General features: G+C 39.2%; 1 protein-coding gene across 3 annotated transcripts in view; it reads left to right on the top strand.

Moving 5' to 3' along the window:
• The window catches only part of LOC123503527 (mRNA-capping enzyme-like), a 48483-nt gene that overhangs the window by 9208 nt on the left and 16879 nt on the right, over positions 1-22396 (top strand). For all 3 annotated transcript variants that reach the window (XM_045253357.1, XM_045253356.1, XM_045253355.1), the window contains exons 2-9: positions 1793-1993; positions 3945-4137; positions 4446-4557; positions 5030-5136; positions 8959-9157; positions 9311-9429; positions 10546-10664; positions 11345-11473. In XM_045253357.1, the coding sequence (XP_045109292.1) occupies positions 1793-1993; positions 3945-4137; positions 4446-4557; positions 5030-5136; positions 8959-9157; positions 9311-9429; positions 10546-10664; positions 11345-11473 (1179 nt within the window). The remainder of the gene's footprint in view (positions 1-1792; positions 1994-3944; positions 4138-4445; positions 4558-5029; positions 5137-8958; positions 9158-9310; positions 9430-10545; positions 10665-11344; positions 11474-22396) is intronic.

The following is a 22396-nucleotide window of genomic DNA, read 5'->3' as shown; positions in this document are numbered from 1 at the left end:
GTTTTGATTGTTACTCCCATTACTTCCACTTTGTCCTCACCATATTGCACATCCTCCACACATATATTATCATGAACCATTATAAGCACTCCTCCTCCCCCTTTATCCTTCCTGTCTCTCCTCCAGGTATTATATACTCGTATTTCCTATTAAAAGTTGACATGGATCTCTCCTCTCAGTTTTGTTTCAACGATGCACATTACATCCAGCTTCTTCTCTTTCAAATAATCCCTAACTTATAATATGATTGATAACAACCCATCTATATTAGTATAAGTCACTCTTAATTTCTTGCCTCCCCCACGACCTCCTCTTTCTTCCTTTGGTACCACTTCTTTAGTCTCATATCCACAACCCTCCAGTAAAAATTCTTCTCTATCTCTGTCCTTTTCTTGTTTTTTTCCTTAGTTTCACTTCTTAGCACTTTCTCCTTTTCCCTGTCCTCTAAGTTCATATCTCTTTTTATCCACATATCCTTGTGTTCATTATCATCGGCCAGCTTCACTTTCTTAGCCATAATTTCCTCTACAGCCACTTGGGATCTTATTCTCACCTTCATTGGTCTCCTATCCCACCCATTCACTGTATCATCCTAGCATGATCACTTCCTCCACCTCCTGGTATAATTCTTGTGCGCTGTCTTGTACTCGTTTGTTTTTTCATGTTCTCTCATGAATTTGTTTGAATTTTTCTTTTCCTTCAACCCAAAAATCATGTGCTGCATCCCACACCAAGTCTTCTTTTTCTTTCTCTTTAATAACTTTAATTACTGCTACTTTCGTGTTCTGAGTGTGTCTTTACAACCTCTGAAAATTTTAGTTTTTCCTCTTCTTGCTCCTGTTTCCATTAATTTCTTAGTTCCTTCAGCTTGTTATCACACAATCCACCTTCTGGCCTGTCTACAATCCTGTCCTGCACTTTAACCTGCAAGCTCCTTAAGGAACTTTCGTAATCTTGGCATGTGGCTTTTAGTACATCATTTTGTTTCTTTATTTCTTGTATCTCTTTCAATCCCTGATTTATTGCACTGACCTTCTCACATTCTGCAAATATCAATTTTAGGTCTGTGTTTTCCATTATCAGTTGGTCCTGTTTGTCCATTAGACTGGACATCACCTCCTTCATATACCTTAATTCCCTTTCCACATTGATCAGTCTTCTCATATTATCTCGTTCATCCCTGAATCTAGAAAAATCCTTGTCCATAACATCATCTGTTAGTTTCCTTAGACCAACCAGAGTTTCAATGTACCGTTGGTTTTCACACGATGGCGTATGTTTTGATTCTGCCATACGACTGGCAGCACTACTCTGTTCCATCACTCTCTTGTTATTCTTACCATATATATGATCCAACACTTATATAATTTGGAGACGGGAGAACTTATGGCCCTCTCCCCTCCCTGTACATACGTCTAGGCCAGCCTCCAACTCCTTTTGTAACTAGTTATTCTCTGTGAGATGCTCAGATGCATGTGGTCGGTACAGTGTCTGCACAGTGTGTAATGGTACTCAAGTGTGTTGCAGATTTTGAGATTTTCTAAGTCCAGTGATCTCTGCACCAGTCTCCTCAAGAAAAGAGTTATATAAGCTTCATCATCAAGTCAGTTCATACTTTCCAGAAAAATTAATCTGATTAAAACAATATAGAAATTGACTGAAAAAAAGTTCTTCACCACTCTCTCTCTCTCTCTCTCTCTCTCTCTCTCTCTCTCTCTCTCTCTCTCTCTCTCTCTCTCTCTCTCTCTCTCTCTCAAAGATTTTTATCACTAGAATAATTTACGTTCCATAGATGTCTGGGGGAGAGGGGGACAGATCAACCCCTGGACCTATTCCACCACGATGGCTACTTTGTCCCAGGAAGAGCCAGAACCTCATTGGTGGGAAGTTCCTAGTGTTCAAGACTCCCCTCAGCTCAAGGTTCGACGATCAGGTTCCTCCAGAACACAGATTTTCACCAGAAATGCTGTTTGCCTCTATGAAAAGTTACAAGGTATGATAGTATAAGGCTTTCTCATTTTTCCTCTCTTGTTTTTGTCAAGAAAGTTCTGAAAAGTACTCAACACTCATACAGGTAACTCGATTTACGCAATTGATGCGTTCCAAGAGGCATCACGTGTATCAAAATTCGCATAAAATAAACTAGTAATTCTCATAAGAAACAATAGATAATAGGGGGGATAGGGGATGTGGTCCAAAAAAATTTGCACAAAATACGCTAAATTAACATGTTTTTATTATTTACCATTCTGAATACTAGAAGTGTATCTAAAGTAAAGGGAAAAGCAAGAAATAATAAGAGAAAACAACAAAACAGAATACATAAACACAACATTCACTGTGTCACTGCCTTCACTCACACCACAGTCAGTCACCATCTCCCTATGAGCTTTTCCATTTGGCTAAATTAACATGTTTTTATTATTTACCATTCTAAATACTAGAAGTGTATTTAAAGTAAAGGGAAAAGCAAGAAATAATAAGAGAAAGCAAAAAATGATAAGAGAATACAACAAAACAAAGAATATGTAAACACAACACTCACTGCGTCACTGCCTTCACCACTCACACCACAGCCAGTCATCATCTTCCTCTGAGCTTTTCCACTTTATTAAAAATCCACTTATCAAAAATAACCCCACAGTATAAAAGTAAACACTAGTAGAAAAATAAATGCAGGATACCAATGTCTTAATTGATCCCTCACAAGCACACACCATTGCTGTCCACCTCGTAGTCAAGGACATCATCATCCAACTGCTCTTCCTCTGCTTCCTCCGCTTCCATGGGATTGTCCACATCCTCTTTTGGTACTACATCTTCCACTGGTGGTTTCTTGAAAAACTGCAGCATGGTGGTCTGGCACTTTTCTTGGAAAATTCTTTTTGCATCACTGTGTAGTAGAAGAGTGTGTCCATGGCAGCGGAGCTCCCACCTATTGGCCAGCTGCGGAACTCTCTGGTGCGCAGTTTGAAATTGCATCTGGTGCTCAGTTTGAAAATGCGGTTGGGCCAAATCGCGTATAAGCAAAGTGTAAATTTAATTAATTGTAGTATTTTTTTGTTCGCGTATTAACAAAAACGCGTAAATTAAACACGCGTAAATCAAGAGTTACCTGTATTTGAAAAACTCCAATCATTGCCTGATAACAGTTTTGTTATATGGCTTGGAAATGGGGAGTCAAGAGTCTACAAAGATTGAAAGAACAATGTGTAGTGTGTGGTATTACATGATAAGATAAGAAAAAATGATGGGCAGGACATGTCATATTAGAGGAATATGTTGAGGGTCTTAGCATGAAGAAAGAAGACCAGACAGATGGATAGTTAGAATAGGAGATTAGCAACTTAAAGATGATTGAAATAAGGGAGGAAAAAGATAGACCAAGAACTAAATGATAAGACTTGAGTAATCTTGAAAGATATTATTATTACTATTATTATTTTTTTTTTATTTATTTATTTTATTTATTTATTTATTTATTTATTTTTATTTATTTATTTATATATTTTTTTCTGTTTTGGCCTATAGCGCATGTAGGTATACTTGAGGAGTATGGGAAGCGCTGTTCAGCTTCCACCCATTAGTGGTGCAAGCAATTTTATTCATAGTGGTACCCATATTAGGGCCCATATTGCCACCCTAGTGCATCTTTGGTGTAACCAACTAGAACCTGGGTATCATGATGACATGTAGGTAACTTTAAACTACTTGACAAATGGCAAAGTTTTGAGGCGATACGTGGTGGAATTCGAATCTGCCCATGGACATCTGCCCGATCCCACACTCACCACCTTATCCACTAGGCCACTGCCTCCCTGACAAATCTATGTGTTAGGGGAGCCATATTTATTCAGTTGCAATATAATCACAGCATATTTACTCACTAAGGCTTGAAAAATTCATTAGATAAGTCACAATGATTACGTATCTTTAACTTTCAGGTAAAAATTGGTCTGTGGGTGGATCTGACCAACACCAAAAGGTTCTATGACAGCAGCCTTGTAGAGAAAGAAGGTGCTCGCTACGTCAAGCTCAAGTGCCGGGGCCATGGAGAGTGTCCCAACCAAGAACAGGTTAATCTCTTCACTGATATATGTGAAAAATTCATCAGGAAATCTCCCCTAGAGATAGTTGGTGAGCCAGCTTCCTGATTAGTGTATTTGAAATAATGATGGAGTGAATCTAAGGCAATTTTCCTTGTGCAGGAAATGTCTGTCTTGTGTAGTTTTTGTTAACTGACTTATATTTGTTCTAATAGATATTTCACTACATTCACTGACTTAAATTAACATTTGATAGAGTTTAGTTTTCTTTTATTGTAAGATTTGTGTGTAAAAGAGAGAAGAAAATTTTTTCATTACAACAGAAGGGTGTCTCATTGAGGCTTTGGCACTAGTTGGAGTTTTATCTGTTACTCAGTGTTATTTATGTCTTGCTTGCAGGTGTTCATTGCACTCATGGTTTCAATCGTTCAGGATTCATGATTGCCTCCTTTTTCATCAACAAACATGATTGGGGTGTAGACTTTGCCCTCAGTGAGTTTGCCAAGGCTAGGTAAGTGCATGTTATTGACTTATGTTTCTATTGTCCATGAAATTTTTATTTTAACTATATATCTCATTTTGTTAATAAGGTTATTATGATGTATCATTTACCCGGTGGAAAAAATTCTATTACTAATTTCTTGCCTTGAGAGATCTTGTTGAATTTTGTTTAATATATACTTGTTCAGGTTTACAATTTTTCACATCTCTTTCCCATTGAATCACAATACTAAGAGGATATATTTGAATGTGTTTGAGAATGCTTTTGTTCTTAGAGGTAATGAAGTCAAAGGAAGATGTTGATACTTGTACAATGTAGATTAGTTTTGATCTACTTCCATAACATTGCTAGCTGTCATTTTACTGCCTTAACAGATTTAATAAAATCTACATTACTATTGAATTTTATCTCTTAGACCTTAGCAGACTGATAACAATATGTGCATTAGATTTCATATTTTTGTGAACCATCTCCTCTCTAGGCCACCAGGTATCTACAAGGGAGACTACCTGCGTGTGATGTATGAGAGGTCTGGAGACAACCCTAATGAAGCACCTCCTGCTCCTCCCCTCCCTGACTGGTGTAATGGTAAGAGTACTCAGTGCCCACTCCTAAGCTTTACACATGTACAGTCAGCTCAATACTTAATGAAGCAATCTTCCTACCCTTAGTTATAGATAGTGACATGTCAACTTTAGGGATTCTTAATACAGTGGAGACTCAATACTCGAACGTCTAAATAGTCGAACGCAAAAGTTTGACTTAATATTAAAAAAAATACCTATTAGTCGAACGTCCATCCACTTGGCTGTAAACAAAGGATCTCTCCCTTCCCGCCGCCTCATGTGCCCCACCAGTCCACCGCAGCCAGGTTATCCTTCGCTGTCGTAAGAATAACATTGTCCTGCACTTTCTCTCCGCATTTTTTTTTTAATTAATTTTTTTTTTTTTATAGCTTACAATGGCACCAAAGAGGTTTGTTAGTGGTGAGAATAATCCTACAAGAAAGAATGTAGTGACAACCATCAAAAGGAAAAAGGAGATTATTGATAAATTCGAGAAAGGAGGAAGAATAACCGATCTTGTAGCTGAGTACTGTATGGCTAAATCTACAGTAGCCACAATACTGAAAAAGACAGCTCACTAAAAAGTCTGATGTGTTGATTGGTGTGAAAAGACAATTTAAGTAACCTAGCTGCGGCAGTGGAAGAAATGGAAAAATTGTTGATTGGATAAGCCAAATCAGATGGCCGGTGATTCTTTGTCAGAGGGCATAATTTGTGCGAAGGCTAGGCTGCTGCATCGTGATCTTATTTCTGATACTACATCTGATTCCAATGATGATCTTAAAGCAAGTAAAGGGTGGTTTGTGAATTTCAAGAAAAGAACTGGAATTCATTCTGTTGTGAGGCATGGCGAGCCACCAAGTCAGGAGTAAACATATGCTATACGTCACTGTGTCACAGCTCACATGATGGATGGTGGGAGTGACAGTGATTTCATAGTGTCCAATTCCACCACCTCTCCCGCGTGCCTTACTTCTACACTTCGGGTCTCTTGCGATGTTGCGGGGAGACAACTTTTGAATGAGAGTGGTATTAGAAGGGCTTAGGAATTAACAGTTTCTACAATAAAAGAGAGTGAAGATAGTGATGTTCTGGGCTCTGATACGGATATAGGAGGTTCAACCAGTGGAACTGTACTTGCTTTGGGGTCCAAGGGGTCTCCAAGTGCATGGGTTCAAATCCTGTCCACGGTCCGAGTGTAGGTTGGGCTTCCTCACTTGGGGCAACAGTTTCCTAGCGGGTGGGCTTTGAGATAGGAGGTACCCTAAAAAGTATCCCCTTTAGCCCATAAATTCCCTTGAAAAGCCCACATGGTATAAATAAAAAGAATAAGTAAATAAAAAAAAAAAAAAAAACCGGGGGTGGAGGACATTCCACCACCACCACCTGCAACTCCTATTGTGTGTATTACTATTTTATATATTTTTTTTGCAAAGGATATACAAATTAGATCACTTTGCGAACATTTTGATTGAGAGAGAGAGAGAGAGAGAGAGAGAGAGAGAGAGAGTGTATACAAGGGGCCAGTTTACTATCACTCTAGCCAAGGCCGCTGGACCCGATCGGATGCAAGGCCACGTACACCGATGATACCACCTCATTCAACCTTTGATATTTTGGTAACCATAGCATCTAGAGACTTCTGTTTTTTTTGCATTGCAAAGAGGAAGAGTTGCTTGTGGGCAGAACACCATTTGTTCTCACTTGTTTATTGAATTTCCAAGAGTAATCAGTATGTGAATACAGGCTATTTTGTGTGTTTCTCACCAAACCTCCCGAGTTAGCGTGAGCTAAAAATCCCAACATTCTCGAGTTTTAGGGGTTAATTGTGATGAAACTGGCCTGTTTTTGAAAAAAAAAAGAAATACTAAACATGATCTATATAACAAAGGAAGAGAAGTGTTTGTCAGGACACAAGCCCATGAAAGACAGGCTAACTGCAAAATAAACCGCTGCTTTTTTTCTAAACTTGGGTGTTTGGCAATGGCTGGAATGAATTACCTGATTTATAGGTATCAATAGTTGAATTTTTTAATACTCAAATGGCCATTTGGAACGAATTAAGTTTGAGTATTGAGTCTCCACTGTAGATGAATATCATTGATTAGAAGATGTGACATGTAGATTAAACTACCACACTATTGTCAACCCTACTCCAAGTCCACCTCTCCGTTCCCACTTCCTTCTTGTTTCAATATTTCTCATACACCCCTACCTCTCTCCACCTACACTGCTGGTCAGAGTGGAAGGCGCGAAAGGGACCACGACACTCTGACCAAATTTCATTCATCCCTTCTTAACTCCTAAACATACGGTGGGATTCGTATGTCGATATGTGACAACTCTGCAGCTCTAGTAATCAAAGTAGATGATATGTTTCCTTAGTCAACGTTCGCCTGTGGATCATGTGCTTGAATTTGAATTTTCTTTCATCCCCCCTCACGGCCCCTTTATGTGGATGCATGAGCTTACCATTGTGCCCTGTTACTACCTGTTATGGGACCTTGGAAACTAATTAGTAAGGCCCATGGTCATTTGTGCCTAAGTGAGGGAGAATAACTCAAATCAAGAAATTGCCGCGAACACTGGCATAGCTCTCAGAACTGTTCAACGTTGGACCATAATTTATCGTGAGGGAGGAAGAGACACTTCGCCACCACCTTACTAGCCTGAAGGGCGTAAGAGCAGTGTGATCTAGATAACTTTGAACATTATTCGAAGACAGCTTGAGGCCAACCCTTGCATACACAGCAAGGAACTTAAGGCCGGGAACCCTCTTTGTTGGCTGGAATGAGTGAAAGAAGTGTACAGAGATATGTGAAAGGCGACATGGGATAACGGAGTTGCCGCGCAGTTTCAAAACCTTGCTTTTACAATGGTCACCTTAACAGTACACTTGCATTTTGTGTCTCAGCACAAAGATTGGGACTAAGTAAGTAAGTAGGTAAGTAGCATAGGGTACTTTGGTCAGATGAGGCAAGCTTTCACGTTACAGACAACCAGAGAAACCGTGTGTACCGCAGACCCGGTAGTAACCTGTTACGATCCACGCAAGACAACACACACAGTAAAACCCAGATTCTTTGATGGTGTGGGGTTGTTTTTCTTACTATGGTCTTGGAAAATTAGTGTTTTTGCCTAAGAATGTTCGTATGAACCAAAATAACTACTTTGAGCTAATTCTAGATAAGTTAGACGAGTGTATAGAAAAGTGCATTGCTGATACCTTCATGCAAGATGGTACACCGTGCCATATGGCAAAGTTAATTGTTGACTGGCTTGATTTCTGCAATGTCAGCCTTTTAAAACCTTGGCCCGCAAATTCGCCAGACCTTAACCCTATAGAAAATCTCTGGGCGTACATAAAACTGAAGCTAAAGGAAAGAGATACCTCCTCCCTCCCACGCCTCCAAGCCACTATTCGGGACATATGGGACAATACTGACGCTCAGTATCTCCACCACCTGGGTGATTCACTTCCCAAGGGACTTAAAAAGGTCAAGAAGGCACGAGGGCACCCTATCAATTACTAGTTTAGGTGAATACCCTCATTGAAACATTTTCTGTGTCATTAATCTCCTTCACAGGATGTCACAGGTACCGCACCTTCTGCTCTGACCAGCAGTGTACACTCCCATAAAAGTATTTCAGAGTTTAAAATGAATTTTGTTTTGTCAACAAAGGCTTCCTTAACATATAGTAGTTGTCAGTATAATAAATACGTAAGAAAATAAGGTCACTAAAGTTTAGTTTTCCTACTCAATCAAGTGTTTGCCATCATTAATGATTACAGAAAGCTTGTCATAAATAAACAAATTATACAAGAATAAACATACTATTCCAGAATATGATGACAGTACAGGGGATGATGGAGACAGCTCAAGGGGGGGTGGTGGTGGTAGTGGTGGTGGTGGCAGGAAGAGAGAGAGACAAAAGAAGGATCCTACATTCATGGAGGGCATCAAAGGTGTCATCCCCATCACTGAGAACCCCAAACTGAGAGCACTCCAGAAGCAGATCCAGCAGATGTGCCATTGGAAAGGGTGAGGCATTGGAGATGTACAGTTGGAGCATCATTCCTTCTCAAGAGTTCATATTGTATTATCGTAATCTATAAGTATTAATTTGATCATTATCTTTAATTAGTAAATTATTTTCTCCTACCTGAAAAATTGTCGTCTGCCTCATGTGTATAGAAATGGGTTTCCGGGATGTCAGCCAGTGAGCATGGACCAAGAGAATCTCTCACTTCTTGGACAAAAGCCATATCGAGTGTCCTGGAAAGCTGATGGCACAAGATATATGATGCTTATAGGTAAGTAAAAGATTATCATTTGTCTCTTTAATCTTTCTCTCTCATTCTTTTAACTATCATCACAGCCAGGTTTTCTGTACCACTAACTATAGGCACTGCCTCACAATTATTACTCTTGCGCAGTGTGCCTGGGGTAGATGCCTACAGTGTGTAAAGAGGCTGGACCAGAGTGTCCCTGTCTGCCCTGGGATCTGAATCTGAGCTCTGATCTTGGTTGTGTGCCAAATACACTAACCACTGCTATATCAGGTTTACTATTGTAAGCCAAAAGTGGAATTTCAGAATTTTTCTCATTCCAAATTCAATGAGACATTATTATCATATATCATAACTTATAGAGACAAATTATATTTCTGTTGTAGTTTATGGGCATGTGAAGAAATGCATGAAAATTAAATATTTACATAATTGTGCAAATTAGCTATGGCCCAGAAAAGAAAAATAATTGTTTATATTTGTTTTCAAAATATGAAAAAGTAAAATTTCATAATAATCTTTCAGTCCATAATAAACAGTACTTCATATATTTTGTATGATCTCTTATATCAACTAAGAATTGTTCAGAATGAGAATACTCATAGTCTAATGAAAAGCTCTGTTGTTTAAGTAAAACTTATTAGAGATTTAGATTAATAATGACAGAGTATTTTTACTTCCAAAGTTAACTTAATTCCATGTGAAAAACTTGTGTATCAAAATATTTCATCATCTTTTGAAATATGTCTTTTTGATCATTCTTCCTTTCATGTAATTTATTTAATTTGGAGTTCTGATTTGCAAATAATGACTTAACACTTATGGCAAGAAAAAATTTCATTTTGATTCCAGTTGTTATCACAATTTTATTGTAAATGAAAATCAGTGTAAAGCATGACATAATTTATTGCTGTGGTAGTACATGATACAGTTATGACTTTTTGTGCTACAAGTGTGCAATCTTTACTGCCAGTCATTGCTAAACATTTTGTTGGGTATAAAATATGAGATTCATAACATGTAGGGCATCCCAAAATATGGTGTCTAGTCATTTTAAATTGCTCAACAGTAGGTGAAGATTTAAGCTATACTAATCAATTCTGCTTGAAGATTAATTTAACTGTCATATATTTCCAACAGCTGGTCGTCGTGAGGTATATTTTGCTGACCGTGATCACTGCATCTTCCAGGCACCTGAAGTGGAATTTAGACAGAAGCATGACCTCATGGTCCATCTCTCTGACACTTTAGTTGATGGGGTAAGGTAACCAGCTCCCTATCTTCTCACCCCTTACTAATTCTATTTTGTCTAAATATGTGAATTTATTTTTGCCATATGCTGTATTTTGATATTGGTCTGTAAAGAGTGAGGATTTAGAGGATGTGCCACATGATTATTGAACATTTAGATAGTAGTGCTGATGACAGTAAGGAACCCCCAGTGGGGCTTTGGGGATACATGATTTGCTAAATACCTTCACCTTTGCAAACTCATCAGAAACCTTGACACATTCACCTTCTTGTTTAGTCTTTATCACAATCATATGATATGAAGAGTTAGTAATGTACAAGTAATTAAGGGATCACTGTGTTTTCTCGTCATATTTTCAGAATTAACTAATAATCAAACTTTAATAAAATCTCAAGCTATGTAGCAAAGATCATGTGATTTTCCTTAGGTTATGAAAGTGCTATCATTCTCAGCCTCAGTGAGTCTGGATTGAATGAAGATGTAACCTTTAGCCATGAATAGACCACAATACCACAGAACCATGTGTTCCTTAAAAAATTTGATTAATAATGTGATTACTCCTCAGGTAATGGATTTGTAAATTTTGTAAAAATGACTAGCAGTAACAGCATGCTTGTTTCACCCCGTAGGAAGGTTGTGACTTGACACTGTTACAAATTAAAATTTATATGAAGAAATTGCCCACAGGAAATGGTCATAGACACAGATCCCCAGACTGGAATGAAATATCCACGTTACCTCATCTATGATGCTATCAGAATCCAGGGCAGGGACATCATGCAGGACACCTTCCACATGAGATATGAGCGTATAATGGTGAGTCCCTCTCGTGTGTGACCTTGCTTTGAATAGACATTGGTCTCATGAAAGTGGTTGTAACAGTAAATATGTTCATTTAGCTTCTATAGTCAAGGATGTAAGTGAGCACTCCCATTCTTTAACCTTTAAAATCTTTTATTATACTTAACAATAGCTCTTCTTTTCTTTTGTATTTATGGAGCTTTTCCTGATTATAAAGAATCTTGGTGAGTGAGTGTGCGTGTATTTACCTAGTTGTATTTATCTAGTTGTATTGTACAGGGTTCAAGCGGGACTCATAGTGTCCTGTCTCCATATCTCCATTTATCTAATTTTTCCTTAAAGTTATGCACATTATGTGCTGTAGCAACTTCATTATCCAATGCATTCCATTTTTCCACCGTTTTGTGTGGAAAACTGTATTTTCCAATATCCTTCACACACTGCCTCACCCTGATCTTCTTTTCATGTCCTCTTGTCCTTCCATCTTCTGTCAACAGGACCAGGTCTTCTTTGTCTATCTTTTCAATATCATTTACTATCTTATACATTGTTATTAGGTCCCACGTTCTCTTCTGTCTTGTAAGGTTGGCAGTCCCATTTCCTGCAGTCATTCTTCATATGTGAAGTCCTTTAACCCCTTCGCTACCGACTCTGTCACTCCCGTGCTGCACAACTCCCACCCCCCCGCACCGTGTTTTGTTTGGGGGTGCTGAAATAGAAAGACTTTTCATGTCATCCCTTGTGACATCAAGCCACTTTTTTCCCATAAATTTTTTGGGATTTATTGTTGGGTTGTCCATAAAAAACTTAGCTGCACGGACATTCGTCCACGAACACAGCGACTCTACCACCTCGTCTGACATGAATAGCTGGAAGCAATTCAAAGCACTCATGTCATTCCTTGGTACATCAGGATGAACTCCAGAAAAATCCTCAGTCAGGACTGGAACAGTACCAAGACGCTAGTCAGCAAAGGGATCAAGATAAGAGAGAAAGTGTGGAGGGAAGCATGCAGTGCAGGGCTGCGTAGCCGCTCGTCATCCTCGCCACTTCCATCACTTTCGTCCTCGGAGCTACTGGCCACACTGTCATTTTCTGGCAAAATTCCTCATCTGAGTCACTAATGAGGCCTTCTGATTGAGTCATTTTCCTCAGAATCCTGTAATTCATCTAATAGATCCAGGTCACCCTCAGAATCACTCAAGGATGACAATAACGACACCATTACGCAACACTGGCACACTGCCCGCCGGCCACCACCCTTCCCCTCAGGCCTCACAATCCTCCCCCTCTCCCCAAAAGCCAACTTACCCAATGTCCTTGAAAACAAAAGGTGCTATTTAGTCACTTTGTCACTTAATCATAAAAAGAACATGCAAACCGAGTAGATGAAGCCCTATTGGAGCGATGGCGTACGTATGTACTTGATCGATTTGGTAGCGTAAATTTCATGTGACGTACTGTAGTATGTCATCGGTAGCGAAGGGGTTAATTTCGGCACCATCTTTGTAGCAATCTTCTGTATTCTTTCTAATTTTCTAACATTCTTTTTAGAGCTTGAAGATCATACCACTGCTGCATATTCCAGCCTTGGACTTATCATGCTTGTGATGATTTTTTTCATCATATCTTTATCCATGTAGTGAAATGCCACTCCTATATTAGTCAACATTTTATATGATAGTCCAAATATCTTGCTTATGTGTTTTGCGGGGCTTAGATTTTCCTGTATGATCACTCCCAGATCTTTTTCCTCTTTAGTCTTCATTATTTGTTCCTCTCCCATCAAATAGTTCCATACCGGTCTTTTACTCTTTCCTTGTTCCATTATGTGACATTTCTTGGCATTAAACTCCAATTTCCACTACCTGCTCTACTCATAGATCTTGTTTATATCTTCCTGCAACAGCAGATAGTCTTCTCTGGTTTTGATAACTCTTAGCAGCTTTGCATCATCAGTGAATAAATTTATATAACTGTTTATCCCAACATGAATGTCATTTACATAAATCTGAAACATAATGGGGGCTAACACTGACCCTTGTGGCACTCCGCTGGTTACTTTACCCCAAGTTGAGTACGTATCTCTGATCACAGTTTTCATTTCCCTATCCTTCAAATAATATCTTGTCCATTCGAGCAATGTTCCTCGCAGCCCTCCTATATTCTCTAGTTTCCAAAGTAGTCTTCTATGAGGGACTTTATCAAAAGCTGTTTCAATATCCAGGTATAATGTGTCTACCCATCCATCTCTGTTTTCAAGTCCTGCAATAAGTTTGATACACATGACGCCTTGTCCTGAACCCAGATTGTCTGTTTGATGTGACTTGCTCCTCTTCTAGAAATTTAACTCATTTTTCATTGATGATTATTTTACACAACTTCCCCAAGACACTTGTAAGTGACACTAGTCTGTAATTTAGTGGTTCATTGTCCTTTCCTCCTTTAAATATCAGTATTACGTTGGCTCTCTTCCATTCTAGTGGAACTTTCTGTTCATTTATTGAACTTGTAATTATTTCCCAAATTGGATTCAGTAGTTGCTCTTTACATTCTTTTTGCACCCAGCCTGATACACTATCTGGCCCCATTCCTTTTCTGACTTCCAACTTATCCAATAGTCTTCCAATATCCACTTTGTGCACTGCAATCTCCTGTAATCCTTGGTAATCCATTGTCCTATTAGGTTCTGTGAAATCATTTTTTGCAGTGAACACTGTTTTGAAGCTCATTCATTATTTCGCACAATTCCTTCTTTGTTTGGTATGTCTTCCCTTCTTTAATTATTTTTTTTATTTTTTTCCTTATTCTTTGATTTGCCATTTATAAACTTGTAGAAAAGTTTGGGTTTATCTTTACTTTTATTCACTACCTACATCTTTCTCAAAGTTTCTTTCTTCCTCTCCTTACTCTAATACATTAATTTCTGGCATCTTTGTTCTGCCATATGTTATAGTAATTTCTCTGCTTTATAAGTTTCTTCCACGCTTTATCTTTTGCCTTTTTCGATTGTATGCATCAGCATTGTACCAAGCATGTATTTTTTTTCTGAACTCTATAAACAGGTACAAACTTTTTTACTCCTTCATTATATTTCTGTAAGAATATGTCATATTTCCCTTGTACTGTCTTTCTGTACATAATATTACTTCACTCAATATCAGCAAAAATAGATCCTTAATTTTTCAAAATCTGCCCTTGCATAGTTTTCTCTCTCTCCTTTATGGTCCTCTCTGTAACTTAAGTCATCTTCCTCCTGAATTTGCATCTCAAATGTCACATGATCACTTCTCCCCATTGGACTAAGGTATTGTATGATTGGAAGGGACTCTGGTTTCTTTGTGAAAACTATGTCAAGAAACGATGGTTCTTCTTCCCCCCTGTGCCTTGTTGACTCCTCCACCCACTGGTCCACTGCATTAACCATAGTCAACTGTAACACTTTCTCGTTTCACTGCCCAGCATTATCCATTACTTCCATCTCTCTCCAGATTACTTTTTTACAGTTAAAGTCTCCAACTAAAAGTATTTTTCTATCTTTTCTTATCATGTTGTCTAGGCACTTTATCACCTCTCTTTGCATATCTTTATGTTCTTCTGTTCCCCATGTATTAGTCTTTGGTGGAACATATGTAACTATAATTTTTCTCTTCTTCAAATCTTTTGTTTTGATTGTTACTCCCACTTTGTCCTCACCATATTGCACATCCTCCACACATATATTATCATGAACCATTATAAGCACTCCTCCTTCCCCTTTATCCTTCGTGTCTCTCCTCCAGGTGTTATATACTCGTATTTCCTATTTAAAGTTGACATGGATCTCTCCTCTCAGTTTTGTTTCAATGATGCACATTACATCCAGCTTTTTCTCTTTCAAATAATCCCTAACTTCCAATATGATTGATAACAACCTATCTATATTAGTATGTCACTCTTAATTTCTTGCCTCCTCCACGACCTCCTCTTTCTTCCTTAGGTACCACTTCTTTAGTCTCATATCCAGAACCCTCCAGTAAAAACTCTTCTCTATCTCTGTCCTTTTCTCGTTTTTTTTTTTTCCTTATCTTCACTTCTTAGCACTTTCTCCTTTTCCCTCTCCTCTAAGTTCATATCTCTTTTTATCCATATATCCTTGTGTTCAGTATCATCGGCCAGCTTCTCTTTCCTAGCCATAATTTCCTCTACAGCCACTTGGGATCTCATTCTCACCTTCATTGGTCTCCTATCCCATTCACTGTATCTTCCTAGCATGATCACTTCCTCCACCTCCTGGTATAATTCTTGTGCGCTGTCTTGTACTCGTTTGATAACAGTTTTGGCCAATTTTCTCTCTTCACGTTGTCTCGTGAATTTATTTGGATTTTTCTTTTTCTTCATCCCAAAAAACGCGAAGCTTTTTTTCTTGTCCACAGTATCCCGCATCAGGTCTTTTTTCTCTTTAATAACTTCAATTACAGCGACTTTCATGTTCTGAATTTGTCTCTCTACAACCTCTGAAAATTTAACTTTTTCTTGCTCCTGCTTCCATTCATTTCATAGTTCCTTCAGCTTGTTTTCCCCAAATCCACCTTCTGTCCTTTCCATCTGTCCTGTCCACAATCTCGTCCTGCACTTTAACCTGCATGCTCATTAAGGAGCTTTTGTAATCTTGGCATGTGGCTTTTAGTACGTCATTTTGTTTCTTTATTGCTTGTATCTCCTCTTTCAATTCCTGATTTATTGCACTGACCTTCTCACATTATGCTAAATAATAATCTCAATTTCAGGTCTATGTTTTTCGCTATTAGTCAGTCCTGTTTGCCCATTAGACTGGACATCACCTCCTTCATATATTGTCGTACCTCGCCCAACACGACAGTTAGGTTCCTGAGCTCTTCGTGCACGGCGAGATTTGTGTTGGGCGAATAATAGGCCCTATGGGAAAATAGGGTTAGGTCCCAGATCCTCCCCAAAAAACACTTTTTACCAAAAAGACTGAAAAAAAATAATAAATGAAGTACCAAACACACATTTTATTTAACTATAGTACTAGTACAGTAATACAGTAAAAGTCCTGAAATCCGGAAGTCATGGGGGTTCAGGCATTTCGGATTCTAGGATTTTCCGGATTGTAAGATAGTAAGGCTGAAAGTAAGATTAAAATCTTGAGGGTACTATGTGAACCCCACTAAACTAACCCCAACTTGCTATATCTCTTTGTAGTACTGTCATAACATCTTACAGGGATTGCTGCTACCACCAGTCCACTGTGTACTTCCTCACAACACCACACAAGATTTATGTAGGCTTTTTTTTTTTTTTCTTGAAGATTTGCCAGACTATGGGGGGAGTGGCATGGGCCTTTCCAAAGATTATGGCAGCCCATAGGTGATGATTGCTCTTTTCCTACTTGTCAACTTGTATTTGTGTAGGTGATTTCACTATTTTACATAGGCTATTCCACCATCCACATATACTGAGAAGTTTGAGTGATTGTACTGTACTGTACCCCACATAATATGTATACAGTCCTTAACCCCTTCCTTACCGCAGCCACCCCCCAATGTAAACAAAGCGTTCCTCTCCTATACCGCAGCCCCCTGCCCATGTGCGCACGTGCCTCACGGCCAGATCTACACATTGTATTTCTTTCTAACTCAGTGTTATGTACTTTTTTCTAAACATATTTTTGTCATTTTATTAATATAAGAAAACGTAAACATAATCATAAATTGTGCACTAATCATAAATTCAGCACCACACACTCTGCACCTGGTGAGGTGGCCCTGAGGCAGTCATAACTAGGCTGCTCCCCTCACTTGCCGAGAGGGTTTCAACACTGCTGTCACTATCACTCTCTCCTATTTCTTTTCAGGATCATAGTCTGAATCATATTCATCTGGAGAGTCTTCCAGTATATCCTCACTATCTGTCTTATAATTATGATAATCCTCATCGCTGCTACGAAGCAGATGCCATTATCTCTAACTAGAGGCAATAGAACAGTTTCACCACGGCCGATACTAGAGAACTGATGTTCTTGGGGGGACTGTGGGAATAATATATGTCAAAGAATAGTGATTGGCTTTATAGTTTATGCATGAAAAATTAACTCCGATATTGATTGGCTAGTGGGGGGGATGGTTTTGTTACGCTGGGGTGGCTAAAAATAACGCCTCCAGTGTTTGTTTGTTTATAGTGAACCACGTGGAGTATGAAAAGGCAAAATCCGCACTCAGGCCACGGTTATACACGGAATGTATTGGTGTGGTACGCACGCACACGGCAGCATCTTCGGTACCACAAGGTCGCTTTTGCTGTGCGCACGTCACAAAACAGTCTTATGTAAGGAAGGGGTTAATACTTGTCACACTTTATAAAATAATTTTAAGTATAATACAAAACACATTTCATAACATAAAACATTTACTGATGTCTGATAAAGGAAACAAAAGAAAGGAAGGCCTCCAACATCATCGCCCAATAATCATGTCACCGGTGTCGAGCATACACCAGCTGGACCACCCACGCAGATAGCAGGACTCCGCAACACACACACACACACACGCACGCACGCACACGCACGCACATCACCTACAGAAACATAAAACACCACTTATAATGCCTCCAAATATTATTCTCTTACGAGTTTGTGTTATACTCAATGTCGGTGATGACATGTTAGGTTTCTGCTATTATTATTATATATTTATTACTATTATTTCTTACTTTTTACATATTTAACTCAGCCTTTCAAATTTTCCGGATTATAAGGTTCTGGATTTAAGGACTTTTACTGTACTCCGCTTAACGAACAGGATAGGGGGTGTCAAAGCTGTTCGTAGAAATAATGGAAATAGGGGGGATGCGTTCTGGGCTGGTCCCCAACATACCACATGGGTTAGAAAAAAAATATTATATATATGTTTGGCAGCATATTGGGCCTTCGGTGTACCACTACTTTTATGATGTCATATGAGTCATTGGAAGTTTGAGGAGCTACGTCCAAATTCTCTCACATTCTCGCATTTATGTTCACAAAACAACATTTCTATTAGCTTTTTACAAACCTTGCCCCCAAGAAAGGATTGTTTTGTAATGCATAAAGTGAAATCTTACATGGAATACCAAAAGATAAAGCAGAGATGAGATGAGCCACAGACGAAGTGGGAGACTCTGCCGCTCTCAGCTTCTTCTTGTGACCCTTTTATCCTGTGTGTTGTCTTTCCCCATGATATTTGTTTCCACTCCTCTATAGCCTGCTATAGTGGATATCATATCTTAGTATTCATATACGCTCATGCCACGAGGATAACCTTGACTCCGTGGCACTGAGTGATAGTGAGTTATTAATGAAATACCGCAGTATTTCATTAGTAATTCACTATCACTCAGTGCCACGGAGTCAAGGTTATCCTCGTGGCATGAGTGTGTATGAATACTAAGATATGATATCCATTATAGCAAGCAATAGAGGATTGAAAACATAAACATCATGATGAAAGTAACACACAAGCAAAAGGGTCACAAAAAGAAGTGGCCGAGTGGCTGCGAGTCTCTCGCTTCGTCTGTGGCTCAACTCATCTCTGCTTTATTTTTTGGCATTCCATTAAGATTTCACTTTATGCATTACAAAACAATCCTTTCTTGGGGGCAAGGTTTGTAAAAAGCTAATAGAAATGTTGTTTTGTGAACATAAATGCATATATAAGACAGTAACACCACTTCCAGAGGTGGTGTTCCCAGCAACCTCAGAGCAACCTGATAGCAACCTTGTCACCGTCCCTCCAAACATTCATGGATGCCATTTCGCTGCAAGAGGTTGCTCTGACGTTGTTAAAGAATCTTGGATCCTGCTCCAGGAGTGCTAGAGACAGAGGCGGGGAGCCAGCCAATTCACAGCGAAGCTACCATGTTCTGTCCCTCACCCGGCAAATTCAAACCAAGAAAATTCGCTAAAACGGATGTGGTTGTACGTTATGCGGACTTTTTGGTCTAACTTTATATAGTACGTTAAACCAGAAATTCATTAAACGAACGTTTGTTAAGCGAAGTATTACTGTACATACGCCGCTTAACAACAGGATATGTCAAAGCTGTTCGTAGAGTGGAAATTCGTTAAGCGGACGTAATTTTCCCATAGGAAATAATGGAAATAAGGGAGATGTGTTCTGGGCTGGTCCCCAACATACCACATTGGTAAATATATATATATATATATATATATATATATATATATATATATATATATATATATATATATATATATATATATATATATATATATATATATATATATATATATATATATTATTTTTATTAGCCTTACAAGCCTTTAAGAAAGGATTGTTTTGTAATGCATAAAGTGAAATCTTTCATGAAATACCCAAAAATATAGCAGAGAGATGAGATCCACTTCGGAGACTCGGCGACTTCGCTTCTTCTGTGACCTTTTAGCTTGGCATGTCTTTCACCACGATATTAAATTTGTTTTCATTCCTCTATTGCCTGCTATAATGGATATCATATCTTAGTATTCATATACGCTCATGCCATGAGGATAACCAGGACTCCGTGGCACTAAGTGATAGTGAATTACTAATGAAATACCGCGGTATTTCATTAGTAATTCACTATCACTCACTGCCACAGAGTCCAGGTTATCCAGGACTCCGTGGCACTAAGAGATAGTGAATTACTAATGAAATACTGCGGTATTTCAATAGTAATTCACTATCACTCACTGCCACAGAATCCAGGTTATCCTCATGGCATGAGCGTATATGAATACTATGATATGATATCCATTATAGCAGGCAATAGAGGAGTGAAAACAAATTTAATATCGTGGTGAAAGACAACAAGCCAAAAAGGTCACAGAAAAAGCCAAGTCGCCAGTCTCCGCCTGTCGATCTCATCATTTCTACTTTATTTTTTGGTATTCCATGTAAGATTTCACTTTATGCATTACAAAACAATCCTTTCTTGGGGGCAAGGTTTGTAAAAAGCTAATAGAAATGTTTTTTTGTGAATATATATGCATATATAAGACAGTAACACCACCTCCAGAGGTGGTGATCCCAGCAACCTCATCATTGTCCCTCCAAGCGTTCATGGAAGCCATTTCGCGGCAGGAGGTTGCTCTGAGGTTGCTCTGAGGTTGTTAAAGAATCTTGGATCCAGCTCCAGGAGCGCTAGAGACAGGCGGTGAGCCAGACAATCACAGCGAAGCTGCTGCGTTCGGTCCCTCACCTGGCAAATTCAAACCCAGAAAATTCGCTAAAACGGATGTGGTTGTACGTTATGCGGACTTTTTTATCTAACTTTATATAGTACGTTAAACCGGAAATTCGTTAGACGAACGTTTGTTAAGCGGAGTAGGCAGTAGTCACCTGCCGCCCGGTGGAATACTCCAGGAGAGGTACTTACGGGGATGTAGGCAGTGCTGCAGACTGAGTGATTCCCCGTGTCCTCTCTTCCCGGTTCCCTTTGTGGTCTCATTTATACAATTGAGCAGCTGCAGCCTGCCCTCTAAAGACAACTTCTACTACTTCCTACACTACACTACAACACCTTACACTTTTACACTCTCTTCAAATCAAAATTTAATAATGGCTTCACCACGCCCTGCCTCGGAGTCCCCCTCTGGGGAGGGGACCATAAATGTCCCCAGGTCGGACTGCCCTCTGCTGTCGACCTTGGGTGTCTTGACACTTCATCTAATACTTTCACTATCAATTTCTGCAACATTCGTGGCCTTCGTTCTAATTTTCAATCTGTGGAACACCACCTCTCCTCTACTAAACCTCATCTTCTCTTCCTAACGAAACACAGTTGTCTGTGACTACTGACAGCAGCCCCTTTTCTGTTCCCTCCTACTTGCTCTATCCTCATTTTCAATCCAAAGCTGGATGTTGCGCATACGTGCGTAACGACACCACTTGCTCTCGTGCCCACAATCTTGAATCTTCAGAATTTTCTACCATCTGGCTAAGACTTCAATGTCACTCTCTAACTAAATTCATCTGTGCTGTATACCTCTCACCTAATTCCTCTGACTATGTAAAATTCTTTGACTATTTGACTTCCAAGGTGGAGCACATCTTATCTCACTTTCCTTTTGCTGAGATCTCCATTTTAGGGATTTCAATGTTCACCACCAGCTTTGGCTTTCATCTTCTTTCACTGACCAACCTGGTGAACAAACCTTCAACTTTGCTATCCTTCATGACCTAGAGCAGCTAGTGAAGTTCCCTACCCGTATTCCTGACCGCCTTGGAGACACGCCCAACATTCTTGATCTTTTCCTAACCTCCAACCCTTCTGCTTACTCTGTTAAACTTTCCTCTCCGTTGGGCTCCTCCGACCACAATCTAATTTCCGTTACCAGTTCTATCACTCCAGTGCAGCCTCAGGACCCGCCTAAGCGGAGGTGCTTCTGGCATTTTAACTCTGCTAAGTGGGAGGAACTAAGGCAGTACTATTCTGATTTCCTTGGGATGATTATTGTTTTCATGTCAGAGATCCTTCTCTTTGTGCCGAGCGCATAACAGAGGTGATTATCTCTGGCATGGAGCTATACATTCCTCATACTTTCTCTAACCCTAAAGCTAAAAAGCCTTGGTTTAACTCTGCTTGTTCTCGTGCTGTCAATGATAGAGAGGCGGCTCACAAACGGTTCCGTAGCCATCCAACTGCTGAAACTCATGCCCTATATATTTCTGCCCGTAATCATGCCAAATCTATTCTCCAACTTACTAAAACTCTTTCATCAATAGAAAATGTCAAAGTCTTTCCAATTCTAACTCCTCTCGAGATTTCTGGCATCTAGCCAATAATATCTCTAACAACTTTACTTCTTCGTCTTTCCTCCTTTACTTCATCCAGATGGCTCTACAGCTGTCTCTTCTTTTCTAAAGCTGAACTCTTCGCTCAAACCTTTGCTACCAACTCAAC

This window comes from Portunus trituberculatus, chromosome 14 (assembly GCF_017591435.1).
Source record: "Portunus trituberculatus isolate SZX2019 chromosome 14, ASM1759143v1, whole genome shotgun sequence".
Classification (NCBI taxonomy): Eukaryota; Metazoa; Arthropoda; class Malacostraca; order Decapoda; family Portunidae; genus Portunus; species Portunus trituberculatus.
Note: the sequence above shows the minus strand (reverse complement) of the source record. Positions and strands in the feature narration are given on the sequence as shown.